Below are 27977 nucleotides of genomic sequence, written 5' to 3' on the forward strand. Positions count from 1 at the left end.
TATGCCTCCTACTGCTGAGGAGTATCTCCATGTAAAATCCACATAGCATAAGGCGTACAATACATCGCGTCCATGAAGTACAATTTTCCACGATGCTATTCATGCAGATGAAAGACAACAAAGACAGTATCGTTCATGAAGATCACACCCAACAATATAAATCGACATATATCGATTTTGTCAATGCACGCATCATTTCAATTGTGCTACGCATGAACTCCATGTGTACCTCGCGCTCCTTTTCAACTGCAAAACGGGCTTCACGCTCAGCCTTGTCAAGTTCATATCGTGCGCGTTCGAGTTCCAGCTTCTGCTGGGCGAGTATGATTTCTTCCTTCTTGGTCGCAACTTCTTCTGCTTTGATTTTGTTTGATTCCAGCATCATCTCGGTAAACGTGGCAACCACAGAGGCAGCCTCTTTCACTGCAGTAACGAGTCGTTTTTCGTTCGCCACCGCCCCCTTTAGTGGCGACACTTCGTCGTCGACAGCTTTTCTTTTCAAACTCACGAGCGCCGCCTCACGGATGAGGTGGCCATCGGTCTCTCGCTTATCTTGAACTTGCTTTAACGCCTTCTTCTTTGTAGCTGCAGCATCAATCTAACAGTCATGTCGTTCAAGCCACATACGCACATTGTTCAATTACCAAGTCAACTATGTCCTGCAGGAGCTGATCACGCTCGTTGTATTCCTCTTCCGTGCCTGACGAACGAAGGGCCTTCAGAGTGGCCTTTTTGAATGCGGCCAGCAAGTCGTCGAACCGCCTGCGGCAGCAGATTGCTGTAATGGCTTCACCATGGATGCTTCTCATGTTGTCACCGATCTCATCCCACCTAGCAGTTGTTTGCCCATAGCCCGCATCGAACGGGGCCACCAATACGACCTCGTTTAGGAGGTCAACGTCGGCTGTGTTTGTAAACCGATAGGCTGGCTTTCGTTTGGTAGTGTCGCTGAGCTCGCACATTGCTTAACTGGAGTACGTGAAAAGTTCTTCCCAGTGAGAATTCTGCACAAGGAAATTCTAGAAACGAATTTCTATCTGTGCGCGTTTTTATAGCGCACAAGGAAAGTCCACAAGGAAATTCACGTTTGCAAAATCACTTTAATATATTATGATATACGTTTGTTTGGTAACTATCGAAAAAATCTACAGGAGTACTAGTACATTATTCGAAAGTTTAACTTTTCGCAAGAAAAATGATTTATCTATTGAAAAGGAATAAATTGCGATTGGCAAATACCCTGCAAAGCGCGCGAGTGTGGTTGATGGCCGAGACATGACGACGGTGGGATGCACATGCGTGGTGTCGCTCGAAGTGCTCCTTGGCCCGGAAGCAGGCAAGACTACACCGTGGGCAGACCTAGGATCAACTCACCCCACCGGTGTTATTGCGATCGGTCGCAGCAAGAAATTTGTCTTTGGGAAAGGACCTCAAGGGGAAAACCGTGCGGGCTTGCTCCTCTCAGCTGACCTGGATGTGTCTTCGAGGCACGCGCAAGTCGTATTGGATTACACAATGGGCGTCTTGTGTGTTCTAGACTGCAAAAGCACCAACGGAACGAAACTGAACGATGTTGCGCTTCCTCCTGGCGAGTTACGGCCTTTGTCGGACGGCGACACCATCACGGCAGGGTCGTCGCTCATAGTGTTTCGTGTACATCAGCAATGCACTAGTTGCAAAACTCGAAACGCAGCTCCTCTGCCATCTCCATTGCCCCCCGCCGCATCCTCGGTTTCTCCATCTTTCATCATGTCGCCAGCTCTAGATTCATCTGAAGCGCCTGTGCAACAAGAGATATCACCAGCGTTGCCGTCATTGGGACCCTTGAACGAAACTGCGGAATCGGATTTTCTCCCATCTCCACCACGTAAAGTTGCCGACCCACAGCACAACTGCATTGTATGCTTTATGTCGTTGTGGGGCCTCGATTCCATGGTAAGAGGTCCATCTATTCTGTGCTCACCATTCACGATGGGCGGTAGGCCAGACAAGAGCACGTTAATGCGTGTTTGGATGAGACATCGTCGAAGTCCAAGAAATCACGTCGACGTATACCGGCGTCAGCAGATAAGCACCAAATGGAACTGGCGGTCGCGTTGTCGCGATCCGTCGTTGGGGAAGAAATCGAATGCATGTTGACTCGAGGCATGATGGAGCGGGAAATTGCCGACATTGACGCTGCTATCGCCAAGTTGCAGGTTTGTCCGTTGTCGCATCCTACATTCCGTGGACGACCTGCGTTGTACGTGGTAGAAAAAGCGAGAGTCGTTGGTACGCAAGTTGCAAAAGAATGCCAAGGAAATCAAACGATTTGCACCTTCCAGTATTCTTCCACCAGAAGTTGTCGTGCAATGGGATGTTCAAGCCGTTCTGGCTGACATGTTCCCGCCGTCAAGGCGGCTTGAGCCACGCAGCAACGAACCCAACGCAAAAGAGTTGAGCCATGACGACGGAGAACACCAACGTGAACGCGACCGACCATCGAAAGTATGCAAACGGGGGGCTGTCTCGGCCTTATGGCAGCATGCGGCCGCCACGTCGGAGGATAACGTCGTCGTTCCAAGCTTTGCAAGGTACATCATGTCTACTGCTTTCCCAGTCGAAGACGTTCCCATCGAGGTCAAGGTGATCTTCCCTGAATGGAAGGAGAACCTCATGTTTCTACAATCGTCTACTGCGGCGAGTCTGGACGCGGCGCTGGCTTGTCTCCGAGCTGAAATGGCCAAGCTCCAACCTTCCCAATACGATACGGACGCTGCCAAGTACAAAGCGTTTTCATATTTTGAACTGCGCATGGAAGCCTTGTTGGATGCCAAATCCAATCACCGGCTGAATGCACAAACGCTCAGTGGCGGTGGCGAAGGTCCGAGCAATCTGCCGCACGAACAGCAGAATCGTTGATTGAACCAAGCGTCCTCGATGCTCCTGTCGATGCACACGAAGAAGATCCGACTGTAGACAATGGGCGACATGTTACCCGGACTCAACTGACTACGATGGACACTTGCTGCTACCTCGAACCTGACCTCGTCTTGATGTTCCGGTCGAGCTTCCTGTAATCGTTGAGAACTCGGAGTGCGGCAGCTTTTTTATCGGCCGCGTCGGGGCTGTGGAGGACCTTTCGCGAGGCAAAAATGCTGCTTTTGGACGCTTGCGCGTGCAACTGCTTGAGCAAAAAGAGCTGTTCGCCTTTGGTTTCAAGCTCGTCGATCGTGCGTTCAAGAGTTTTACTCACGCCTGGGCTGTCGACTTGCCCAACCAACGATTTGTACCTGCGACAAATGGATCAATCCGCTATCGAATCCCCGCCATCGAGCGATAAACAGAAGTCGATGCGATCACTCGTGCCAATCATTTACTTGATTTCCCAACGGAATGTCTTACCGTGTATTGAGGTCGTTGAATTCTGTATCGACGCTGTTGATTGCTTTGGTCAACGTCGCCATGAAGCTTGCTTTCGTCGGCTTATCGTCGCCACCTTCTATTGATGTGTCGACCGATAGAAGCCTGCCCATGGTGTTTTTTCCACCGACTCTATCGTTGTCACTGTCGTCATCATCTATGTGGCGATGCGCTTGTCCTTGTGCTTCCAATTTCGCCGCTGAGTGCCTTTGATGAAGCTGGTGGAGCGGTGGGTGCACATCCGGAGCAACCGCGTGGAAAGCGTCCGAGTGTCGAAGCGCTTCTTGTGCGTTTCCAATGACCGAAAATGACGGCTGCGTCGACTTGCCCAGGAGGAACGGAACCACTCCCATGTTGGCCTGCTCGAGCTGAGCCTTGTTCGTGCTGTGTCGCTTTGTGATGCGCGACGACGTTGTCCCCTTTTTCTTGGGCTTGACGACACCAGAGGATGCAGAAAGCGCGACCGTTGTTGCTTTTGCTGACGCGCGACTGGCTGCCGTGGACCGGGTAACAACATTGCGTGGCGATGGCACCGAGTGCTTCTTGGCCGTGCTTTTTGCTGTCGTTTTGTTCGACTTGGCCGTCTTTGTTTTCGCCCACAGATTGTGTACAAGTTTTTCGTTGAGCTGGGACATTTGCGCGACCGTTTTCTGGATGAAGATAGTTGAATCCACGATCATCTCGCGAAAAGTACCTCGGTGTCGTGCAGCCGATCTTCCAGCGAGGCGTTGGCATCATTCGCGCGCTTGAGTTGGTCCTCAAGTCCCTGAACTTGGCGCGCCGACTCTTTTCCCGATCGATTCGCCGCATGGAGCGCTTCCTGCAATTCCACCATGCGCTCCTTGGCCATTTGATTGGATTCGGTGAGTTCGGCTTGAACTCTACGCAGCTGCGCCTCCATCGCCGTGGTTTCAACCTATGGAGATTCGACGAATGTCAGGGCGTTGGTCGTCGTGACGTACGCTAGCGTGCTCGCATTTGTCCTTGAGCGATGCCACAAGGTCGTTGCTGTGGTCTATTTCGTTGGCCTGGTGTGTACTGTGGAGTTTGGCTTGAGCTAGCTCGGCAACCAACGAATCCCTTTCGATCCTACAGAATATGACGATGAGCATTGCTTCCGCCGCGATCTCGACGAGGGTGCATGGAAAGTACCGCAGGACTTCGTACGCGGCATGAGCGGCATCTTTAGCTTGCGCGAACTCATACGCCGTCTTCTTGGCAGCGCTCAAGTGCTGTGCTTCGTTCGACCGCAACTGGGCTTTCAAACTCGCGCACTGGGACTCGAGCGTTGTTTTTTCCTCTTCGAGCCGTCGATTCTTGTCTTGAAGCGCCTTCAACGCCGACAAGACGGCTTTGCTGTTGGCGGCCGCGGACGTAGACGTACCATTTCCCGTCATGCGAAACGGCGAATGGATCGGCAGCATCGGCGACGTCGTCGACGCTTTGGCCGTCAAGTCAGGGGACAGACTGGAGGACGACGAGCTGCTGTTCGAAAGATTGCCGGAAGAGTTGGCCGGATCGACGTGCTTTTGGTTGTCAAATGACGAAGGTGACGTAAGAAACGAAGTTTGCACAGTCGACGTCGCCGTCGGACCAAACATCGCATGGATCTTGGAAGTTGCCGTCACGGAATGATGCTCGTCGGCTAGACTGAGGCGTCTCAACGTGTCTTTCAGCTGCTGCAGCTCGCTTTGCGCGATGCTCTTGGATGTCCGCATCGTCGTGCTCTCCATCGTTGCCCTGCGTGCCGTCGACTCGCAATGCTTCGACAGCGACCCCACCAAGATCGATTTTTCATGCAGTCGAATTATATACCGAAACTGTCGTTCAAGGGATATTTTGAGCGATTTGTGGCACCGACCTGACTAGCGTGTGCGACATCGCTGCATGAAGATGCCTGCGCGGAACCAACTTGAGACACTACGTGAGATGATGAAGCTGCGCTTCTGTAACAAGGAACGATCTCACGGATACGCGCAGTTCCTGCCCGTGGAAGTCATCGCTGTTGGCGGCCTCAGGACAGGTTTCCAGATTGAACAAGGGATGCAAGGCCACAAATTGCCCCAAGTGTGGTCGGACTCAGTACAACGAATAGCTTCACGCAGTCCACGATGAACGATTTCTTCTTGTGGTGGGCCAGGACAAGTACAGCGCACGTCCACATGCGGCTACAGGAGGACATGATGCGAATCACTCCACGTACGACCCTCATCCTCAGTCGTCTGCGGCAACGAATCCGCCGGGATCCCGCGTCCAGGATGATATCCGTATCTAAACGTGGCAGAAAGTCGTATTTGGTCGAGAGAGCAAGCTAAAGCGAATTGCAGCTTACGGCACCATGCGGCCTTGACTGTGGATGGCATCGCGACCGCGATCGATTCCTGGTGCATGCACAGAAAGCATTCTCGTCAATCTGGCGAATGATCAACATTTGCCGCTGTTGCGTGCGTCGAGGCGGATGCAGTCACGTTGATGCTGCACACGCACAGTCCGATCACAGTCGAAGGCGAGCGCAACAAAGAACGCATTAGGATTGCCACCGCCGGTGGGATTGAAGGCAGTGTCAGCATGCTCCAATTTCACGAAATTCGCACCGACTTGCGAGGCGCTAGGCCATTCCAGTGGGGTCCGTCCATTTGGCTGCAGTTGTTGGATAGGGCCAGACTTTCTCCGCAACGCACAAGCACCAGTTGTTTCGTACGGCGCCGCCGAGGCGCGACGGCCCCGTACACTTGCGCGACCTGCGTGCTTGTCTGGGTTGTGTTGTCCGTGGGTCGCCCCATCGTGCATCAATGGGGTGACCCTGGACCCGGTGTGTGTAGTCGACGAGATCGACAATTGACATGCCGAAGCCGTGTCCTCGCCATTGGCAACGTCGGTTGGCTGAAGGGACTGCAAATTAAGTGTGGCATGTGCGACGTCGTGCACTGTGCTATATACCACGTGCGGCCAGCTCAAACACGCCTGACCAATGCAGACGAGGGATCATTGTTGCTCACAGCCGGGGTAAAACATCTCTTTCTTCGGAGCCAGTGGACACTCGATGGCATGTACTACATGGACGCAGCGGCCTTGGAAACGTGACAGGATCGCTGATTCATGACTCGATAGGAGGTCCGCCCACATCTGCGCAAAGAATCACAAAACACGCACGGCAACAACAGAACCTTACGATTCACCACGGGGATGCATGCGCAAGTGCGTGTGCATAGCGACAAAGCAACCATGCAGTCTGTGGGATAGGCGCCCATGTGTCGTCCTTTCGACACAATCCTGCTCGGACGACAAATGCCACCACCCCCTGGTTTTGAAGCGAGAGCGAGCCATTGAGTCTCGACGACGAAGGGGTGGCATAGCTGTTTGGGTTGGCAGTGGTCTGGCCACGGCGGAGTTGGGCGGCGCAGTGCGGCCGTGTTTGCAAGGGGAGTTTGACGATGGAACAAACTCCAAAATTTCCCAGATTCGTCCAATTTCAATAAAACGACGAAAGATTGATGTTATTGGCTCTCGTTGTGGACATGGTGCTCTGAAATGGGCAGTTTTGAGTGCAAATTCTATTTTATCCAATCAAAATGTGTCATCGAAATTGCGTTGAAATTGGCATAAATTTGGCCAATATTGGGACTAGCTCACCCGCCCTGTTCGTCAGGCATGTGTTGAATTCACGACGTCAGGAGAGATTTTTCGTTCTGAAAACGGGGGCTCCATCGCCACGTCAAAATCCCACGGAGATGCCAAGGCCTGCAGGTATTGTACCTGCTCCGATATGCCGCAACGTCGTGCTCTGAGCCGCCTAAACGCAAAGGAATCTCAGCTGCGGGATTTTCTGATGCAACTCGGCCCAGCAACGTCGCCAAGGTACACCTCTTTTGCCCACACTCGATTCGACCTGATAAGAGCTCTGATTAGGTACCATACTTCATTTGTTAATTGCGATATACTGAGACAAGCAGCGAAATTGAGACAATAGCACTATTCATGAGAGGAAAAACACTGCTGGTCAGCCTGGCAAATGCGCCATTGTACAGCTGGGAGCAAACTTGTCCACGTACATTCCACGAAAACGAAAAATCCTTGGGAGTAAAAAAGGAGAGATAAATTGGAACTCTTGTGCGCGAGCCCTTGACATTGAGTGTATACTGCAGCTGGATATACATCCCATGCTTTCAGGCATTGCAGAGCCACTCAATGAGATTCTTGCACCAAAATACATGACTTCGAAGGTAACCACATACATATCTTGTTCTTTGCAGGAACACCACCACACGTGGTCCTTTTGTTTTCAGTTGCAAGTTGTGGCCTGTATGCGTATCAACTCGGATCAAAATTGGACTAGGCTCATTGGGGCAATGTCCATGAAGCAGCCGAATTTTCGAGCTCCACCATGGAATTTTCTGCAATATTTTCGGCGGACTTGCAAGTGCAACCCTTGTAAATCTATAAAGGTCTTCATATGTCGTGATGGATATATCAAGTATGGTAGATTGTCGTGGACTGTGCGACATACAACGGACACGTACTTAAGATATTTTGACTTGAATTTCGTATGCAACCTTTACCCTCATCCATTGTCCCATACATGTGTTCAGATATTCCATTCTGTTGTATGCACCCTCATAAGAACGATTGGCAAACAACCATCGAGCAACGCCAGCGCACACGGCCATCGCGTTCAACTAAGCGGATGTCGTATCCTGCAAGCGGTCCCTTGGCGAGGAGCGAGTCCCACTAGCGCGTGCCACCGAAGCCCAATGTTTTCGTCTCGTCGGGAAAAGCGCGACTGGACGGTCGTGTTTTGCCTTGTCGTACTCAGAGTGCCAATGAATCGCACTTTTACGACCTATCTCGATTAAGTACGTGCCCGGTGTGTGTCGCAGTGTCGGAGATGGGAAGGTGTGAGTACGGCGCATTTTGTGATGGGGGACGGCGCCGACGTCGCGATGTCGGCGGCAACCGACGTGACGTCGCGCGGCACCAGCAGCGGTAGCGCACAGATCGGTGTGGACAAGGCCAAGTATATAGCCAAGACGTTTCCATCGTCCAAGCAACAAGCAGCGGACACGGTGTCGTTGCTTGGCCGGCCCACGTCGTCCAGCGCCGACGCGACGCCGTCTGTGAAGAGCACAGTGTTCCTACTCCTTCTTGCACTGCAGATTGGTATCCAGCCGGAGCTCATGAAATGGTACGCCAAAGACGCGACGAACGTGGCCCTTCGGATCACGGTCATCGGGCTGCTCAAGGTTGTTGTCGCATTGGTGCCGCTCTTGTGGAACGGCGAGTGGCGCCGTGAGTTCTCGACGTGGTCTTTCCGCATCGCCCTGCGAACAACCGTGCTCCCGGCGCTCATCTACTCGGTCCAGGACTACTTGAACCAAACAGCGGTTGTCCTCCTCGACGGCGTCACGTACAACGTCCTCAATCAGACCAAAATTATCTGGACCGCGTTGTTGGTGTACTGGATGCTTGGAAAGAAGCAGTCGGGTGTCCAAGTGTTGGCGCTCGTGGCGCTCGTGGCGTCGGCGGTGCTCATTGCGGTGGGTGGCCAGCACGACAAGCAACCTACGGACGACCGTGCAGCGTCGTCGTTGGAGGGCGAGGCCCTGCGCATCACGGGCATGGGCCGTGCCGCGTTCGCCGCCGTCCTGTCTGCCTTTGCTGGCACCATTATCCAGAAAGCGCTGCAGAAGGAAGCGCGAAATGCGTACATGGTGACGCTCGAGCTGAGTGTGATCAACATTGCATGCTGCTTGTGGTCTTCGATGGCGCACGCGATGGCGCTGTCGTCCGCCGACGCCTCAATCCCAGTCGAACCGACGGCATCCATGTGGGTGGGGTGGTCCTTTATGACGTTTGTGACGCTGCTCGTCCAGGCCCTCGGCGGCGTCCTTGTCGGATTTGTCATCAAGTACAGCGGCAACATCAAAAAGAGCTTTGCCGTTGTCGGGGGACTCTTGCTCACAGCGGCGTGCGAATCGATCGTGAACGAGACCGCGTTTGGGTTGCCGGGATATCTTTCGACGGCCCTTGTCACCGGCAGCACGCTTCTCTACACCAACTTTCCTCCCCGCGCCACTCCCTCTACGACGACAATGCCACCACCAAAGAAGGACGACTCGATCGAGTCCACTGGCGACGACACCACCGAGTCGTCGTCGGGCGAAGAAGACAGTGGCGTGATGCGGGTCGTCGCTGCCGCGTAGTCGCCCGCCTGCCAGCGACAACGCCTTGCCCTATTTAATCACCAGCGCTTCGTCATGTCTGCGCATGTGCCGCACGCAACAGCAACGCATGCACCACGCCGTCCCATGGGCGTCATCTCGTCCAAGTTCGTGGCGGGCCGTCCCTCGTGTCGATGGACTCGAATCGAATCCCCCAGACCAGCTCGACGACGATGGCGGCGACCAGTCGACGATTGTAGCGCTCGCATCCAAACGAAACACACGCCATATCACATATGCAATTAGAACCAACTATGTAGTCATGGAGGACGGTAGCGACGATCGGGTTACTTGGCTGACGCCATGACGCGCTCGATGTCTTGGATCGTGCGGGGGACCCCAAGGGACATGTTTTCAACGCCGGTTTCGGTCACGATCACGTCGGACTCGACACGCACGCCGCCAAAGCCGCGGAATCGACGCAGCACGTGCTCGTTGACGTACTTGGCCGTGTCTGGGTTGGTCAGCAATTCGTCCATTTGGCCTTCGATGAAGTAGCAACCAGGTTCCACCGTGACCACCATGTTTGTCTCGAGCACGCGGCCGCAGCGGAGCTTTCGGAGCATGCGCGTGTCGGTGCGGCCGGTCCCAGGGAGGTACCCGCCGACATCGTGCAGCTAGCCAACAAACATGTCAGTATCGAGACGGATGGACGGACGTGTACATCGAGGCCCATCATGTGGCCGAGTCCACACGGGTAAAAGAACGCGGTGATTTCAGCCGCCATCAACTCGTCGACCGTGCCATTTTGCAGCAGCCCGCCGGCCAAGAGATGGGCCGTCAGGATGCGGTGGGAAAGGATGTGGAGATCCGTAAACAACACGCCCGGCTTGATGGCGGCCAGGACAGCATTGTGAGCGTCGAGCACACCTACGCAGGAAGGGTAAGCGACAACGACGACGAGGATGGCGATGCCCGACCATTGTAAATGAACGCCTGGTCTGCCGTAAACATGCCGTTGACGGGAAACGTGCACGTAATGTCTGACACGTAGCCGTGGTAGGACGACCCCATGTCGTTGAGGAAAATGTCGCCGTTGGCCAGCACGCTGTCGTTGGGCGCTCCGGCGTGGCCGTAATGGAGGGCAGCAGCATTGTGGCCACTGCCGCAAATGCACGTGAAGGCTTGGAAGCGGGCGCCGCCCTTGCTGTGGCACGTGTGTAGGAACGTTGCTTCGGCATGGTACTCCATCATGCCCGGCACGATCGTGCGCATGACTTGGACGTGCGCTTCGCACGTCAGCTTGTTGATCCAGCGAAGCAAGTGGAGCTCCTTCTCGGTCTTGATCACGCGGCATTCGACCAGTTCGTGGTGCAGCGCCGCCGTGTCGACAACAAACTTGTCCATGCCAGCGAACGTCGACGTCGTTGTCGTCGTCCGGCCGCTGTCCAGGTTTACGCCGCGCAGCACGAACAAAGTCTTGGCGCCGCGGGCGTCGAGCGCCGCCGCCATGTCGTCGGCATACAACACGTCGTCGACGCCGTAGTGCGAGCGAAACCAATCGAGCGGCTTGCGGTCGCCGCACCAAATCGCCCACTCGGCCGACAGCCGCGGAACAAACAGGATGGCCCGACCTGTGGTCAAATCAATCGCGCCGGCGCAGTCGGGCTCTTTCACCCCAAACAGGTACTGGAACATGCTTTCTTGTTGGAACGGCACCATCGTGTCCTGGTCGTACTCGCTGACTTCGGACCCGCCGTGGAGGACAGCAAACGACGACGGCGCGAGCGACGGCAGCGCGGCCATGCGACGCACGAGCTTGTCGCGATGCTCGCGGTGCATTGAAAAGTCGATGTCGTACACTTCGTACGTGAAATCGCCCGCCGTGCGGACGTGCGGGTTCGATGCAGGCGCAGCAGCCACCATGGTTGGACTGGCGTCGACGGTGGCGAGTTGGAAAATGTCGTGGGCGAGCCAAGAACCGCGTCGAGGGCATACCGACGACAGAGCTACCTCGTTCCACGTGGCTGCACGCCACGGGGGCACGTGATGGGCAGTCAGCCCTACCCCGTCGGCTCGTTCAACTGTCGCCAAGTGCCGTCCGCCGTTGATTTGCATTCAACCCTACCCCCGTCAACTCGTGCGACGGACGAGTGTGGCTCGACGGAAGAATCATGGCACGGTTGGCAGAGGGATGACGAGGGGCGTGCTGCTGTCGAAAGCGCCGTGGTCGGGGCATCGTGAAGGAGGCCCGAGCCGACGGGTCCGGGAATCTCTACTGGGAGCGCGGACCAGCCACATCTGTATCGATGCGGTTCCGGTAGTTGCTGGACAGACAGCTCCTGCTGTCACCGAGGAAGAGATAGAGTTGCCGCACCGGCCTGCCTGGCGCGGAAGCCCGCCATGGACGGACGCGAACGAGGCGACCCCATGCATCGACTACCCCTCTCGTGCTGTCGATGCGATGCACTGTTCCAGTACAAGTTGTTCGTCTGCCACTACGTGCCAGTGTTTCAACAGTATCATGGATGTCGCAAGGACGAACAGCAGCAGCAGCGATCGCGCCCCAATTTTTTGGTTGGACCATGCACCCATGGAAAAGCTCCTCGGACGATGCGCCAGCAAGAGTGGTGCCGTGGGTCTTGCGGCTGTTCGATTACGAAGGCTGCCGTCGACACGAAGCAGTGGTTGCTTCCCATCTCCCACGTGGTAGCAGCCCTCACTTCAACGTGTGGCACCGGGGTAGGGCTGATTGCAAATGGCAATGCCGGGATGGCCGCCGCCTCGTTGTTCGTCCCACCTCGCGCCAATCGATCCACGAGAACGAGCTGTCGAGACGTGGCGCATGCACACAGGGGCCTCGCCTCGACCCGTCGCCCTGTTGCTCGATACTTTTTATCGGAGCTGCACCCGACTGGACCATCACACGATGGGAGGGGGACGTGGGTCGTTCGACCCCCCCCCATGACCAAACTCTCGCGACATTGACGGGAAGGACGAGTCGTTGCCTGGCCGGTTCGATAGCACGACGCCGGCAGTCGGTCGCAGTTGCCGTGTGGCGCTGACTGTCGCGGTCGACGGGCATGGATCGTCGTCGCATGGATTTGCGAGGACGGCGGGCGAAGAAATCGATCCGCTCGTCCATGGCGCATGGTTCATCCGGGGGCAGAGCGTTTGGCAGGATGGAGCGCGTGCACTCGACGACGTGGCATCCACAGAACACACGGCGCGATGGTGACAGCCACGTGGTCGATCACGGCGGCTCCCCGACCAAAGCCACTTGCCACCAAGACAACCGCGCCTTGACAGAAGGGTGTGTGTGTGTGTGTGTGTGCGAATGTGAGAGAAGGCGTGCGATCTGCACGGACGGCACCTCGTGTACAACCGAGGGGCGGACCTGCTACGTCCGTCAAGGGGTTGATACATCGTATTAGGCATGACGTCAGTAATGAATCGAGCGCAAACAATCCACGAGTTGCGACGCGGCATGGCACACAGACGGTTCTGCGTCGTGGAGGAGGGTGGTGGCCGCCGCGATCCAGTCTTCTTTGTACGGAACGAGCGCAACGAGAGGCATGCCTGCATCGTTGCGTCGACGTGCAAGTGCGACCAGCGCGTCGAGAGCAGCTCGACGGACACTGGCGTACTTGGCATCGCCCATCCCATGTTGACAAGTCGTGGCAATCGCTTCCATCGTCTTGCGATTGTCCAAGGCGTTGTACGTTGCCCGCGACAAGATCTGCGCCAAGCAACGCAGCATGGCTTCCCGGACACTCCACACGTGGAAAGTTGCAGCAGCGTCGACGCACAGCCACATCAAGACGTGAGTCGCGCTGATAGAGGACGCGCCATCGACCGCATCGGCCTCGACTGGCCACCACTGTCCAAGTGTGTCAAACATGCGCTTTCGAATCAGGGGTGGCAGGTCCGTGGGACGTGGTGTGTCAAAGAAGAAGCGCTTCAATACCTCAAACGACGCGATCGAGCGTGCTTTGCCTCCGAGAGACCCAAGACTGACGATCGCACATTCCAAATACGCCATGTCCGTGTTTCGAATCGCGCGGTCGCATTCGTCGACAAGCACTGCGACGATGTCTTTGCTCGGGGAATCGTCGACCAAGTCGTAGGTGGCCCCGAGCGCCTCCAGCAAGATGCCTTTGCCTCGCCACAGTCGTCCTGGGATCGCAGACTTGATCTTCTCGACGGCGGGGGACCATTCTCGAATGATTTTCACGTATTCGGTCGACGACGCCAGCGCGAGGATTGCAGACGCGCCTTGCTTTCGCGACTCCCACGACAAATGGGACAGCAAGTCACACGCGTACGTGAGGGCTCGTTGTGCGTACAAGGGCGAGTATTGCAATGTGGGAGGAATTACGTCGACCACGGCCTTCCACGCGGCGCGCAGCGACGGCAGCGACGAATACTGACTCACGTACACGATAGGAAACACGTCGATGCACCAATCTGTCATGGTTGTGTCCGCCGACGACGAGGGCGGGAGCTGAGTCAGCAATTCTTGCAACGCGGTCACAGTGACCCAGCCATACCGCCCGAAACCTTGTTCGGTGGTGCTGGCGCCACCGTCGGCCCCCTGAATAATCGTCGATGGGACGGCGAGGATGCCTCGAACGTACTTGGCGACCGCGGGAGACGAAGACAGCTTGGCGACAAAGGCCGCCGCGCGGCAATACGCGCGAACGACCAGACCATCCCGCAACCCATCGTCTACAGTCGCGCCGCCGCCGTCGTCCGACTCGTAAAAGTCGTGGGTTTCACTCAAGACGGCGTGGGTAATGTACGGCACAAAGATTCGCGACAGGAGTTTCTCCGCGCCACCACTTTGCCGCATTTCCAGCGGCACGTCAGCAACGAGCGTCGCCACAAAGTTGGCTGACCCGACACGGGTGTTGAGGCCGACGCCTGATCGCAAGACCGTGCACATTCCGTCACACAGGTCGCGCACGATCGGGATCGCGGCGCTGCCTACAAGAAAAAGCCAAGTCGACGTAGAGGCCAACACAAATTCGGTTGGCAACTGTACCATGTTCACGAGCGAGGTGTGTCAGCTGCGCCACACACGCTTGAAGGAGCTCGCCGACCGGACCCGCCTGGCTGAGCGACACACGCAGCTTTTCAAGCTGCCGCTTGTCTTGGACATGGAACTGAGCGTACTGGAGCTCTGGCATTTCCAGAGACGACATGCACTCCAAGAGTGTGACGGGGAGCGTTGACAGATATGCGTGAAGGTGGATGGGCGAAATCGACTGGATGAGCCGCAAGAGATACCCCATGCACAGCATCTGACACAGTTTGTGGGTGGCTGAGATGCCATCGCGGACGAGAAATGGCAGCACTTGGTCCAGGCATCGAGAGTCAGTGGCGGACACACGTACGCTTAGTTCCCCCAAGCACTTGACTAGTTTGATGCCTACGACACGTGTGCGTGGGTGTTTTCGTTTTGATATACGACAAGGGGGACCTGCCACGGCGACTGTGTCACTCACGTCGTCGATGGCCCGCGCCGCGAGCTTCCACACGCGACTAAGATGGTCCCGCACGTCCGCGCCGTCACGGCCGTTCAAAATGTCGACAAGGGAGCTGCACGCCGCCTCGCGGTACTTGAAATGACGGCTCGACTCCAATCTCTGCAACGCATAGCTCAGGATGGGCTCGAAGAACTGGGTTGCCATGGCCTTGTCCAGGTTGGATGGAAGAGTTGTTGAGGCAATCGTGGCTGCACTTCCGTGCACCAATACCTTCCACAGTTGCGTCATGCAATTCCCGATCTTCGGGTTGGGATGGTGCTTGAGCAAGAAGAGGCGCGGCACGAGCAAGACGGCGATTGTCGACACATGCCATTCTGCGTGCGCTTTGTGGGTTTGTGCTGCACCAAACGCCCGGTCGGTCGCCACAACGTTCAGAGGCAGGCGAATCATGCTGGCAATCGTTGTCGCTGCGACTTTGGGCAGAGGGGACGCCGACGGCAGCGTTGGATCGCCGACTTTGGAGAGATCGTCAAGGAGATTCCACATCGGGTCGTTGGCACTGAGGTACAACAGCGTGTACATGACGCTGGCATCACCGACGTCGGCTGCCACGTTGCTCACTTCGCGGTAGCATGCGTTTTCGATCGCGTTGTTGTTGGCGGCGGCGTCAAATGCGGACGATGTCCCTTCGGGTGGTGAGGATGTTGCAGGCGGTGATGTAGACCCTGCGTGAGATGTGGTCGAGTCATTGAAAGCGCGAAAGCACTTCAGTCGTTTGAAGAGCGAGTCGCTCATGTTCTTTTGGGTAGTCTCGGCTCCAGCGTGTTGAGCGGCACCGTCAAAGAGCATGGCTAACGCCTTCACTGCGCACTCTTGCGTCAGTGTCGTCTTTTCATTGAGTAGGTCGATCAATAGCTCATGCAGCTCCAGTGTCCTCAATGGCAGCTGCCGCGCCCACTCGTTCCATCCACCCGCCTTGGGCGATTGCCGCATGGACGCGACGATGCCAAACAGCCAAATGGCAGAGCTGTTGCGCACGTGGGGACAGGAGGACGCAACTCCTGCCACGACGACGTCGAGTACGAGAGTGACGCGATTCGGTAGCTCCGAGGCCGCGACAGCTTTCAATCCGGACTCCAACGTCCCATCGACAACATGGCCCCACGCAGCCAGCACGTTAGCCGCTTCAAAATGCAAGGTGGCATCCCGCGAGTTGGATAATCGCTTGAACGTTTCGACGACAGCGGCAGTGACGTGCTCGGCAAATGTCCGTGGCAGACCGTAGACTAGGCACCCGAGCGTCTGAATCGCCCGCATTCGAATCGTAGTCGTGGTATTGGTCGTGTCGGACGTTGAACGGGCCAGGTGGACCGCCCGGAGAACCACTTCAAGCACTGACATTGCAGCACCTCCCATGTCCATGAGGTTCCCCATCGCTCCCAGTGCTTGGATGCTGGCAAGCACGAGTTGACTGTGCAAGTTGTAGTCGTAGTTGGAAAGCGCGGCGTTGTCTTGAATTGTGGCCAAGTGGTCTGCGAGAGTCGCTGCAACCGTATTGACGACGTCGTGCTTGTGCAAATAGTGTGGGTTGGAACGCATAAGCATGCCAAGGCCGCACAGCGCGCCGTAATGGCGCCGTTCACATGACGTGGCTAGCCGAACCACGTGAAGTTGTCGAGTCGAAGGATTCTGGAGCAGCGCAGCCAGTGCCTGCACTAGGTCATGGAGCTCGTGATCTGGCAATGGTTGCGAAGCCAACAAAATCGCCATGTGCTCGCAAACGCAGTCGTCCGTGTCCATCAGCATCGTGTGTCGAATCACACGCATGTCGTCGACGGAAAACGACCCCAAGCGCACTACGTTTGCAACTTGCACGAGCGTTTTGGAGGCCGCGGCCTTGTGTGGGCCGGTCAGGAGCATCAAGCAAGTGTCCCATAGAGTTTGCACGTCGGTGGTGTGGCATGCCGTGGGTGCCGCGTCGGCTTGCAAGCTGGCCACACACCATGTCAGCGCCATCTCGAGCACGATTCGTTGGTCTGCCATCGACTTCAGCTGGGGCCCGAGGACGGTCATCGTGTCGTGGAAGGTCGGCAGCGGCGTCTCGAACACTGCCTTTCGCGCGAGTTCTCGCACTTGTTCACTGCCGTCGCCAGCGAATCGAAGGCACACGAGGCGCATGGACAAGTCCCCGCCTCCTTCTCGCGCATTCTCGCCTTGGAACTGTAAATGCGACGCCCACAGGGCCAACACTCCCCGCACGCGATCAAACTGCGCCTGCTGCATCTTCGATGACGCAGCCAGGTCAACCAACTCCTGCTTGATCGTCTGGACCACTGCCGCGGGTACGTGAGGGCCTACATACGCCATCGCAACGGTGCGGAGGGCTTCCAGGCACGAGCTGCCGGATCGTCCGTGCTCTTCTTCAACCATGGCGCGGTGCATGAGTCGTTGGAAAGCTTCGGAGGAAGCGCCGACGAGAGCTGGCAATCGTCTAGCCAGAATGGAGAAGGCAGAGTACACGCCAACCTTGCGTTCGTGGAGGACGGTGGGAGACTCGTCTGTCGTGGTGCCGTCTTCGGAGAGGAGCTTTAGGAGCGGCGAGAAGAGCACAGGACCGAGCGCTGCTTGGAGCATGGCGTCTGTGGTGTGTGAAAGCACCCATACACACAAGTCCATGCCAGCTTTGCGGATGTTGGTCTTGACGACGCGGGGTCGGCGGGGGTTGTCGCCAAAGAGAAAGGTGCAAATGACTTGCAAGTTGAGCGGGAACCCATCTGTGGCGATAGCCTTGACCTGGACGAGGAGAGGGACGACTGCCAGAGCGACCAAGTCAGGTATGGGCTGGCGGTCGAGAAAGGTCACTCCACCGTCCACGGAAGGCATTTGCGAGCCAAGTATCAAGTGACAGAGCGGCGTGATGGCAGCTGCGGTGTCCAGCGCCTCATGGTGATACTTGATGAGTCGCGACAGCTCCTCTTGGCAGTAGGTGGATATCGAATGGTGGTCTGCCGCCGCCCCCGCTGCCATGTGAGCGAACCACACGGTCGCGTCCAAGTTGGACGAGGACGTGGAGTGGAGTTTGAGAAATTGCACGAGCTTCAGCTGGACGTCAGTTCTCGAGGCAGGTTCGAGAGTTGCAACCTTTGTGCGCGCGAGTCGTTCAGTGCGTGGACGTGACTGTGACGTCGAAGGGCAAAGCATGACGTCGAGGAAGAAATCGAGAAGTACGGCAACGTCTTGACAACTCCACAGTGACGTGTTGTCCAACGTGACAGGGGTGTCTTGTCGGAGGAATGCGTGAATGAACATACGAAACACTGCATCTTGGTACGCGGGGGACCGAGTTGCCATCCCGCGCACGATTGTCGTGAGAACAATAGCCTTGTCATCGTTGGAAAGATTGCCCCCGAAACCCATTTCCACGAACAGGAGTGAAAAGTTGCGCGCGTATGTTACGTGCAGCGCTGGAACGTCGTCCGACGGCGCAGGGTCCAAATACGGAAGGAGCGCCACGACGGGTAGCGCGATTTGAATGGTTGGAAGCGATTTGAGTCTCTTGACGAGGTGACTCAAGATTTCGAGGATCTGTGCGCGCAACACGTCAGGACTCGACAAGACGGGTGATGAATTCCATCACCTTCGACGAGACATCCGCTGACGGTGTACGAATGAGACGTTGGAACAGTTGCGGAAGCAGAAGGCGAAGGACGTCGCAGATCTTGGTGTCATCTGCGAGCCCCAGGCGAAGGAGGACGCGATCCAGTTCCTGGACGTGCTGGCTCGTGGTGTCTCCCGACGTGTTCATGTCGATTTCCAACGTAGGACCTGCATTCTGTGTTTCATCCAATCAAACTTGAGATAGTATTTCTTTTTCGACAAAAATATTTAAACTACTTAGAGACAGTTATGACTTCTTTTTGACGCGGCGGCGCCGCTGACGGAGGCATCAGGAGGTAGATGGCTGTATGCTTGCGTGGCTCCCAAGGGTCGACGGTACGCTTTGAGATAAGCATGACGCTCCACAGCTTTATCCAAGGAAAATCGCCAACTCTCGCCCACGTTTTCAGGTGTGAGTTGAAGGTGGTCGGGAACTGGAGAACACGCCCGAGCACACGGATTGGATTTGTAGCCCTCTTCTGCCGTCAACGTTCTCCAACTCATCCATGTGTGAGGTGCATGGCAGCGACTGTCCTGGTCGATTGGAACACCACTGCCATGCGGAATGGCTGGACGTCGCTAGACAGATCCGTGCTCGTAGGTTGAATTCGTCGAGAAATCTAGGGCAGCGCGAGGCTCTAAAGGCTTGTGCAAGCTCTGCAGCACCGACGTTTCTGTTGTCACGACATACTCCAGCTCGATAGAGCTCGCAATTCGTGAACGGCATGCATTACAGCATTATGAAGCATGGCAACGAGGGGCATCACGAGCTAGCTACGACCTCGCTTAGACTCGGTTGCTTTCTTTGTTTTCACGCGCTTCCTTGAGGGCACGGATGCGATCCTTGATGCGTTGGAGGAATTCGTTGTTGTCGTCGCCAAAGTTGAGGCCGCCTTGGGCCGTCACGACGGCAACGAGCATGGCAGCGAGGACGACGAACTTTTGCATGGCAACGAAATGTCGAGGTGGTGGTGGTGGCTGGCGAAACCAAAACTAATTCAACGCAAGTCGCCTGGAGAATGTGAAACCGCTGTAACTGATCGAAACTGCTGTGACTCTTCGCGGCGCAAACAGGTACACAAGCTCCAGCCCCGTTCGTCGCCGCTGTGGTTCTGCAAGCTAGCGCTGCACTGCCAGCGTTGATAAGCTCTTGTACATCGGCATACTTCGTAAAACAGTGACGGCGCGAGATGACAGGTAGAGTTTAGCATCATGTTGAATTTCATGTTGGTTGTCTACAAGTTGCCGTCGTCTTCGCGCTGTTTTCTGAATTTTTCAATGCGCTCCTTGAGTTCCTTCATGTACTCGTTGGCGTCGATGTCAGCCCAAGGTTGGGGAAAGTCAAAGTCGGCGGGGAGGTTGCCTTGGTCGTGCTGAGCATGGGCGACACAGGCGACTGAAAGGGCAACGCCGACGACGACGAGTAGCGACGTCTTGAGCATGGTTCGCGGTGCTTTTTGAAATGAACGGCGCGTGACGAAGGGGCTCGTGAGGAGGGATATTTTCTACCATGAACAGAACCGACGAACGGCTCATTCGAGGCTATATCGAGCGCGCTATACTTAGCTCAACGATGGCGAGTCGACGGGGCTACTTCGATGGATCAATCCTGCACCGTGAGCAACGTTAAACGAGATCTTACGCACGGCGGCGAGGCACACGGACGCCGTGGGCTAATAATTTTGCCTCCGACAAGTTGTAAGGGGCACAGGACCCCCAGCTCACTGCTGGGGGTTATGTGTGGTACGCCAATTCCCACAGCCAGATCGTCCACGGTTTTCTTGATGCCGATGGCATCTCCATGTAAAATGGCACATCACAGCGTGTGTGAAATCGACGGGGTCGACGATGTGCTGTCGTCCCATCCGCCTCTCTTTGGGCTTGAGGGTCGTTCGAATTCTGGAATTGGACCAGTTGCTCAGCTTGGAGCGCATCTCGTTCTAGCAGACGCCGCTCGACTTGGACACGAAGTTGGGACTCTGTGGTCGTCATGAGGGTTGGTCTGGCGTCATTAGCGTCGTTTGTGTGGTTGATGACGACTTTGTTGCAGGTGCGCCGCACACTCGAGGAAGTGGAGGGGTTTGGCTGATGTTGCGGTGCCAGGGTGAACGCAAACGAGCATGAACGTCGGGCTGTGTCGCCAAGAGAATGTTGGAGCCACTTCGTGCGCATCGCGAGACGGTGCGCTCTTTGATCACATTGCCGAGGGCGAGGCGCATCTTGTTCATGTCGATGCCTTCTTTGAACCGGAGCCCCTTGGCCAACGACTTTGCTCGGCGTCGTGGCCCGCTGCTTGAGGAGCACCGTGAAGATGGCGTGCGACCGACATGACACTGCGATCTCCATGATCTTGCCTGCTTTCGTCGAGAGCATGCCCTTGTGCAGCATGAAAAGACATTCCTTGACGCTGGCAATGCCTTCTTTAGAGGCGTGGTCGCTGGCTCGGGTCAGCTGCTGCAATGTCGACGACAGCCAACCCCGCACCTCTTCGCCGTGCGACTCGACAACTGCACGAGAGGCTCAACGAGGTAGCTCGTGGGCTGTGGATCCTTTCGCGAGGCGGACTTGTCGAAGAGACTGTGGCAAGAATTCCGTGGTCGCTGGGGTCGTCGCTCAACGTCGTGCCGAAGCCTGCTAGTCCGTAAGCAAGCACCTACAACGGCGACTCGACTTGAAGTCCGGACTTGCGCAGCGGCGGCTGGTAAAGTGATCATCGGAAGCAACCGTCCTGTGGTTGTAGCGTGGAAAAGAGTGGACTCGACCAACAGCGCCACACCAGTCCATCGCTGGACGCGCCCTCGTCAAACACGAAGTCGTCCTACTCGCCGGCGGGGCGTTTGGAGTCGCGGGAATCGACGACTGGGGCGTCAGCACGTTTCAACGACGACAGTGTTTTCGCTGTTGACGAGGCAAATACGAATGTGATCTTGACCATTGGCGCCAAGCGCGATCGTCGGGTCGTCGGTGGCGCGATTCACGTTGACGGGCGACTTGATGTGCCAAGGAACCGCCAGGACGGCTTGCCATCGATCGCCATGACCGGGATTAGAACCCCATCTTGCGCTAACCTCAACGGAATATCACGACGCTGCGGGGCGTAACCAGGGTGACCGGGCAACGGGACGTTTTTCCCGCGTCCTGCTTGGTTGCAGGGGTACTACCCGCCACGACCAGCTCAATTGTACGCTTCCACCAACGCCGATTTTGCAATTACGTGGCGGGCTGTGGAGACAATGAGCACATTGTTGGTTCGACTCGGGCACTGCACATGTCGCCCACGAGTGTCTGGATGATATGAAGTACGCTTTGCCTAAATCCACTGCACGACGTTGTGCGTGTAGAGTAATTCTTGGGCGTCTAGCTTGCCCTGGCCTCTCGCTGGGCATGAGCCACCGAGACAGGGTCGCCTTGCCATGATGGACTCGCCATTCCGCGCCGCAGTTTCGTCGCCACTGCGCAACAACTATGTAGTGTGGTCGAACGTCAAGATAATGTGTATGTACACGAGAACTATGGGTATGGGGAAAGCATCCAAACGAGGGTTGGGCACTGGCGCCTCTTTCCCCGACGTCGTCGTCGGTACCACACCACCTACTTGCGCTTCCGTCGGCGATCGAGAATGGTTTTCATCTACGGCCAGGAGCATCCATCACGCAGGCAGACGCAGGTTGAATGGCACAAGGATGGGACGTACCCCAGCCTCACCGACCCATGCACTGGCCACGACAATGTCCTCCTGTGGACTGGACTCCTTGTCGTTCCGCTCGCCCAGCAGCTCCCATTTCATCGCACTTCGAACATGCTCGGGTTGTGTCTTTGCATGGTGGTCATGGTGGGGACCACCTTGGTGGGTCGATGGCAGGATGGACTGTTTCTTGGTGGACGCTGTCGCACCGCGAGACGTTGCTGGTCGCGGCTTCTTTGCCACCGCTGAGACGGAGCTAGTCCCTTTGGCCGGTGTCGATGCCGCCGCCGCCGACTGGGGTCGCACGGCATGGCTGGCCAAATCCGTCGATCGCACGGCACGCCGGGGATGTTGCTCCATGTGAGGCAGTTGACCCTGCACAACAAGACGCACGTTGCACGCGGCGTCGCCGACTTGGTTGCTGCCGTGGTCGTGTTCGCAGGGCGGCGGATTGTGATGGCGCTTGACGTGAGCGAGTTCGTCCTTGGCATCGTGGAATTTTTTTGTCAGCTCAACGAGGAGCATGTCGCGCTCCTTTTGAAACAGCTCCGCTTCGGCTAGACTAAGCAGCTGGATTTCGACTTTGCCTTCCAATTCGACGACGGTAGCCGCCAAATCAGCGTTTTCTTTCGTCACGGCTGCGACTTGCCGCTTCATCTCGGCGACATCCTCGCCGTTCCACTCGATCACGCCCATGGCGTCGTACGCCTGGGCAATGGTCGCTTTGACCTTGCGCAGCGTCATGGTGGTTTCTGGTACGCAGCGCAGCGACGCCTTGCGACCGACGGCTTTGGCTTGCTTGGCTAGAAGTTGCTTGGCCGCGCGCTCTTCCACGAGCGACTTTGCAATAATGCTGTCGAACTTCTCCAGGACGAAAAACCTCTCTTGCTGCATGCGCTGGCGCAGTTGCTTGGAAAAGGTGCGCTTGAATTCGTACGTGAGCTGGGCAGTGACGCTCTCGCGAACGGACGCTTCCATGTCAAAGAGCCGCTGGGCATGTTCCTCTGGCAATCCAATCGCTTCTCGCTGGAGGACATTCACAAGGCTGTCATATTGATTGTGGTGCCGCAACGTCGCATGACACCGTGTGCCGACGGCGGCATCCGACGCCATGGACGGTCGTCGCGGTTGGCCCGTTATAGGAGTAGGAACGGTTGTGGAAGCGGGGGCCGCCCCACTTGTCGCCGTTCGAGAAGGTGATGGCTGGGACGATGCGGTGCTTGAACTGCTACGTGGGACGTATATCTCCAACGTGTTCTTGTCGTAACCAAGCAGCGCCAACTTTCCAACCAACGCTTCGATCGTGGCGCGGTCGGCGGCGTGCACTTGATGGAGTCGCGACGATTCGGCGTCCCACCTCTCGCGCATTTGCGCATGCTCGGCGGTGATCTTGAGGACGTGGTTGGCATGGCTATCCACTTGGTTCCTCAAGTCTGCCACGCAGTCGTCGCATGCGAGCACGAGGTCCGTTTGCGCGTTCAGTTCGGTCTATGGCCATCGCGAGTTAGACCTGCCACAATTCACGGCGATGCCCTGCGCGGGGCTCACGGACAGTGACTTTATCCACGCGATTTTTCAAGTCTTGGATGGTCAAATGGCACCCTGCAAGCTCCTTGGCAGTTGTGACCTGGACATCTAGAAAGAAAGCCACTGAGCCACTGCACGAGAGCCACACGTCGTCGACGTCTGTGATTTTCACACCGCCACCGGTAGGACGAACCTTGCAACGCGACCAATTCGCGCGCCGACTCGGCCAGCAATTCCCGGGCCACCTTGGCATCGTGGGTTAGTCGCACCACGGCCTCGTCCAGCCCCAGCTTCACGCGCTCGAGGGCTTCTTTTTCCTTGGTCTGTTGCTCCAAGTCCAAGCGCATCCTGGAGATGCCACCAGGCGATCAAAAGATATGTGTGTGCAGGTCATGGATGGCATGGTTGGCGTACTGCTCGGTGTGCTCGTTCGCGATCGTCACGGCATGCCGCAGCGAATTCACGTACGACTCGGAGATGGTCGTCACGGCCGTGATGTTGGTGTGGCGCTGCTGGTCGAGCTTCTTCATTCGGTCAATTTCCAACAGCGCGTCATCCAAGGCAATTTGAAGCTTTTTACTGAAGCGCTCGATGTCGACAAAGGCCGATTTCTGGCGAAGTAGCACGTCGGCATGGCTAACGGCAGTGGCAGTGAGGAAGTCTGTAGTGGTGGTTATGCATGCAACGAGCGCAGCCCAGACAACACCGACTTGTTTTGAAGACAGAAGACATGCTGGCCATGGCTGCCCACTTCGATGAATAGACAGAACCAAGTCCGCAACGAATAAGGACCCAGCAACAAGGCAACAGGGAGCACTTACGCAGCCTCCTTGGCCGCCATTTCGTCTTTGAGCGCTTGGATGCGCTCTTGATGTTGAGCCTCCAGCACGTGTATCTCATGTCGGCGAAGGCACGATTCGAGGCTTGTGACCCGCTGCGCTTCTTTTGCCATGGCAAGGCGTGTCCGCTTCAACGCTTGGTCGGTCGTGTGTTTGTGGGCGTTGATCTCGTTGTGCACAACGCTTCGCTGGGCATCGTACTCGGTTTGCAGTAACTTGATGGCGCTGTCGATGGTCGCGTTGGATTGTGTCAGGGTATCGGCGACGACTGCCTGGAGGCGGGCCGTCACGTTCTTGTGGTGGGATTCGATGTGGGCGATCGCGACTGGTTCTATCGACTTGGCTATCGTCGCCTGGACGAGGCCTTCCGCCTGCAGCTCCAGGATGGTTTGATACGCTTTCGTCAGCCCCGTTTCGACATGAGATTTCAACTGGGCACCAATGTCTGGCCAGTGGACCGCACCAGGACGAAGATGGGCTGTTTTCGACTTTGCTGGAGATGTTGCCGCAGGTACTACGACTGCCGTCGTGAGAGGGAAGGTCGGACCACCATGCGTGTCTGTGAAAGGTGCCGAGAGATCGCCGCCCCCTGGCGTCGTTGGCACCGTCGTCTGTTCGCCAGCGAGCATCGCGTCCTCTTTGACAGGCGGCACCCTTACGGAAGCCGTTACACGAGCTCGTTACATGTGGAGTTGACGAAGGCGACGTTGAAATGATGCTGGGCGGCCCAAGGTGCTCGGCATTTGCTGCTCAAGTGGCGCATCAATTCGACTTGCACGTTCTAGTGCCTTTGGCCGGTGCAAGTCGCACAAGCGGAATTCTGAAATGAGTCAATGGCCATCCATGCGAGCGATATCGTTCGCTTCACCACATGTATGCATGGGTTGGATTTGGCATGTTCGAATGGCGCGGCGCAGGTACACAAGTCGCAGGTGGACCGCACACCCACCCCGGCAGTGAAGTTCATGAGATGAGAGTTTGAGGACTGTGCGCCGGCCCACTCATCAATCCAGAGAAAACTCGAAGTGTGCTCAACAGATACACGAGCCGAAGCATGGCGCCAGGCACTCAATTTCGCAATGGGGCTTGCATCTAACCATAACACGACATGTCATCTAATGCGGCTTCGGAACATGGCCGTCAACGTAAAAGTTGCGCGTCGCCAACGGGAGGGTAATCTACTCAAGAGACGACGTTCGGATCTCCTTTATAACCAGGACGAGTCGTACCACTGAATTCTCCATGTCCTTTGACACCATCACTTGGCAGCCCAGTCGCGATCTGTTTGTGGAAACAAGTGAGATGATGCAAGACAGCAAGGATGAGTACGTTGCAGTGAGACCAAACGCCAAGTCCAGCATGTCTTCTTCTTCTTCGCAAGGCTCAGGGAGTTTGTCGAAGAGATCGTCTTCGATGATGACATGACAAGTAGAACACGCCAGGGACGACTCACATGCGCCTGGAGCATTCCAACGTGAGTGTGCTGTGAGGACAGATTACTCTACCTTCGAGGTCGATGTCATACTTGTGAGCTACGTCCAAGATGGACGCGCCAATCGCGGCGTCGACCACCTTGATTGACCCGTCTTTCAAGCGGAATTTCAATGGGACTGTCGGACCGTTGGCAGCGACGTGACTGCCGCCATGCCTGTTGAAAGGTTGTATGAGATCACAATAACCATAAGAGTCGTACTGAAGCAATGACGTTGCATGAAAGAGTCGCCTCGAGGAAGGTCTGTGGGGCCCAACAAGCCGGCGGACAAGTCGCGGAGCGAACGACATGACGGTGCCGTTCGATGCAGTTCCTGGAGTTGTGGTGGAGTTGGAAATGCGTCATCTGACCAATCAGAGATCCTAGTTGTGTGCGATTTCAACCAATTACAGCGACACAATTACCTTGCTGAGCTCCCAATGCTAAACAGTGATAGAACAGTACAGCACACGCATGCACGCACGTGGAGAGTGGGAAGGCATGTATAGCTGTGCCGAGCCCTTCCTGATGGCTGAAGCTCTTGGCCTGGACGTCGGAAGGCGTCCCTTCGAAGGGACGCCATCAGGGTCACATTTGGTAATTTTGAAGAGATATGACCAATCATGTCGCGTCAAGTTGATTATTTTATCCAATCAAATTGAATTTCGTTTAGGCTCATGTCCCGTTCGCGTAGAAGCCTGACGGGATGGACGATGAGGTTGAGTCATGGACGATGGAGTCGAGTCGCCTTCACATCAGAACACTCGCCAAACCAGGATGAAAGAGATGAGAGTACTCGTGTATAAGAACGAAGCAGGGTCGAAGGCGCGGGGGGTGACGGTCAAGTCTTCGGATTCACTGGCGACGCTCAAGGCTGCATGCGGTGCCAAGGTCAATGTTCGAGCGAAGATGCTGTTTCTGGAATCGGGTGCGGAAGTTACGTCAATGGATGAAGTGAAAAACAACGATACGTTGTATGTGTCGGCGGGCGAAGTGTTCTTCAGAGCTGCCGCGGCCACGACGACGACTGGCCACGAGTTCATGCAGGTGTCTGTCTTGGGCAGCGGTGGCGTTGGCAAGTCGGCGCTAACACTGCGCTTTGTCCGGGATTATTACATGAGCGATTGGGACCCAACCATCGAAGATGCATATCGCAAGACGCTCGAAGTCGACAACCGACTGGCCATGCTCGAGATCTTGGACACAGCAGGGCAAGATGATTTCGAGTCGCTCCGTGCACAGTGGATGACGGACCGAGATGCGTACGTGCTGGTGTACTCGATGGATTCGCGGTCAAGCCTTCATCAACTGCAGCCGTTCTTCCAGCTGTATCAGCAGATCAACGAGTACAAGCGGCCGATGCCACCTATTGTTCTCGTCGCAAACAAGCGCGATGTAGTTGAGGACGACCCCCGGCGGCTTCAAGTCACGAGGGAAGAAGGCCACCGAGTGGCGGTCGCGTTCAAGGCTCACTACGTTGAGACAAGTGCACTCACAGGGAAGAACGTCACTGCCATCTTCGAACAGATTGTGCGCAAGGTTCGGCAGCAGAAGCTCCGCCGGCCGCCGCGGAAGAAGCGCCTCACCGTGTGCACGATTCTATAATGACGATGGGGAATTCATCCGGATAACTCTGTTACTGCCGTATGAGGTTGGAGTCTCAGGAATTTAAAACAGTGCTTATGCACATCTCTCGATGTCGGATTTAAGCTTGACTTTTATATGTTGCTTGTGCTGGTGGTACGGTTT

The 27977-nt window shown here is 56.1% G+C and overlaps 11 protein-coding genes across 13 annotated transcripts; 3 read left to right on the plus strand and 8 right to left on the minus strand.

Annotated features, from left to right (window-relative positions):
• Positions 1–197: 197 nt before the first annotated feature.
• On the minus strand, positions 198–962 carry H310_13306 (hypothetical protein; the record flags this gene model as incomplete). The annotated part of the gene is made up of 3 exons (XM_008880756.1): positions 198–206; positions 230–598; positions 645–962. 3 exons carry the CDS (start codon positions 960–962, stop codon positions 198–200), a joined length of 696 nt encoding a protein of 231 aa, XP_008878978.1.
• A 280-nt stretch (positions 963–1242) lies between these two features.
• H310_13307 (hypothetical protein) lies at positions 1243–5590 on the plus strand. The gene is made up of 3 exons (XM_008880757.1): positions 1243–1935; positions 1983–2198; positions 2254–5590. Exons 1-3 carry the CDS (start codon positions 1276–1278, stop codon positions 2899–2901), a joined length of 1524 nt encoding a protein of 507 aa, XP_008878979.1. The 5' UTR covers positions 1243–1275; the 3' UTR covers positions 2902–5590.
• H310_13308 lies at positions 2722–5513 on the minus strand. Of its 2 annotated transcripts, XM_008880759.1 has the most exons (5): positions 4555–5513; positions 4365–4491; positions 4097–4318; positions 3385–4052; positions 2722–3272 (listed from the first exon to the last, which is right to left on the minus strand). In XM_008880759.1, the coding sequence occupies exons 1-5, from the start codon at positions 5133–5135 to the stop codon at positions 3011–3013; spliced, it is 1860 nt and encodes a 619-aa protein (XP_008878981.1). In that variant the 5' UTR covers positions 5136–5513; the 3' UTR covers positions 2722–3010. The 2 variants fall into 2 exon arrangements, with proteins under 2 accessions (XP_008878981.1, XP_008878980.1); XM_008880758.1 differs by having other exon boundaries at positions 4365–5513.
• Positions 5591–8290: 2700 nt separating the features above from the next.
• Positions 8291–9893, plus strand: H310_13309 (hypothetical protein). Its single transcript, XM_008880760.1, has one exon. It carries the CDS (start codon positions 8319–8321, stop codon positions 9600–9602), a length of 1284 nt encoding a protein of 427 aa, XP_008878982.1. The 5' UTR covers positions 8291–8318; the 3' UTR covers positions 9603–9893.
• Positions 9829–11505, minus strand: H310_13310 (hypothetical protein). The gene is made up of 3 exons (XM_008880761.1): positions 10541–11505; positions 10285–10490; positions 9829–10237 (listed from the first exon to the last, which is right to left on the minus strand). The coding sequence occupies exons 1-3, from the start codon at positions 11484–11486 to the stop codon at positions 9908–9910; spliced, it is 1482 nt and encodes a 493-aa protein (XP_008878983.1). The 5' UTR covers positions 11487–11505; the 3' UTR covers positions 9829–9907.
• A 1425-nt stretch (positions 11506–12930) lies between these two features.
• Positions 12931–18871, minus strand: H310_13311. Of its 2 annotated transcripts, XM_008880762.1 has the most exons (4): positions 18687–18859; positions 15043–18634; positions 14605–14991; positions 12931–14546 (listed from the first exon to the last, which is right to left on the minus strand). In XM_008880762.1, exons 1-4 carry the CDS (start codon positions 18852–18854, stop codon positions 13003–13005), a joined length of 5691 nt encoding a protein of 1896 aa, XP_008878984.1. In that variant the 5' UTR covers positions 18855–18859; the 3' UTR covers positions 12931–13002. The 2 variants fall into 2 exon arrangements, with proteins under 2 accessions (XP_008878984.1, XP_008878985.1); XM_008880763.1 differs by having other exon boundaries at positions 12931–14991; positions 18687–18871.
• Positions 18872–19897: 1026 nt separating this feature from the next.
• On the minus strand, positions 19898–20199 carry H310_13312 (hypothetical protein). Its single transcript, XM_008880764.1, has one exon. It carries the CDS (start codon positions 20146–20148, stop codon positions 19942–19944), a length of 207 nt encoding a protein of 68 aa, XP_008878986.1. The 5' UTR covers positions 20149–20199; the 3' UTR covers positions 19898–19941.
• Positions 20200–20324: 125 nt separating this feature from the next.
• H310_13313 (hypothetical protein) lies at positions 20325–21271 on the minus strand. The gene has a single exon (XM_008880765.1). The coding sequence runs from the start codon at positions 21092–21094 to the stop codon at positions 20441–20443; it is 654 nt and encodes a 217-aa protein (XP_008878987.1). The 5' UTR covers positions 21095–21271; the 3' UTR covers positions 20325–20440.
• Positions 21272–22297: 1026 nt separating this feature from the next.
• H310_13314 (hypothetical protein) lies at positions 22298–25386 on the minus strand (the record flags this gene model as incomplete). The annotated part of the gene is made up of 6 exons (XM_008880766.1): positions 22298–22336; positions 22401–23879; positions 23944–24026; positions 24112–24266; positions 24333–24554; positions 24740–25386. 6 exons carry the CDS (start codon positions 25384–25386, stop codon positions 22298–22300), a joined length of 2625 nt encoding a protein of 874 aa, XP_008878988.1.
• Positions 25387–25872: 486 nt separating this feature from the next.
• H310_13315 (hypothetical protein) lies at positions 25873–26539 on the minus strand (the record flags this gene model as incomplete). The annotated part of the gene is made up of 5 exons (XM_008880767.1): positions 25873–25935; positions 25987–26038; positions 26087–26216; positions 26263–26405; positions 26451–26539. The coding sequence occupies 5 exons, from the start codon at positions 26537–26539 to the stop codon at positions 25873–25875; spliced, it is 477 nt and encodes a 158-aa protein (XP_008878989.1).
• Positions 26540–26966: 427 nt separating this feature from the next.
• Positions 26967–27939, plus strand: H310_13316 (hypothetical protein). Its single transcript, XM_008880768.1, has one exon. It carries the CDS (start codon positions 27006–27008, stop codon positions 27831–27833), a length of 828 nt encoding a protein of 275 aa, XP_008878990.1. The 5' UTR covers positions 26967–27005; the 3' UTR covers positions 27834–27939.
• The last annotated feature ends 38 nt before the right edge of the window (positions 27940–27977 follow it).

This window comes from Aphanomyces invadans (assembly GCF_000520115.1).
Source record: "Aphanomyces invadans strain NJM9701 unplaced genomic scaffold supercont1.49, whole genome shotgun sequence".
Taxonomy (NCBI): domain Eukaryota; phylum Oomycota; class Saprolegniomycetes; order Saprolegniales; family Verrucalvaceae; genus Aphanomyces; species Aphanomyces invadans.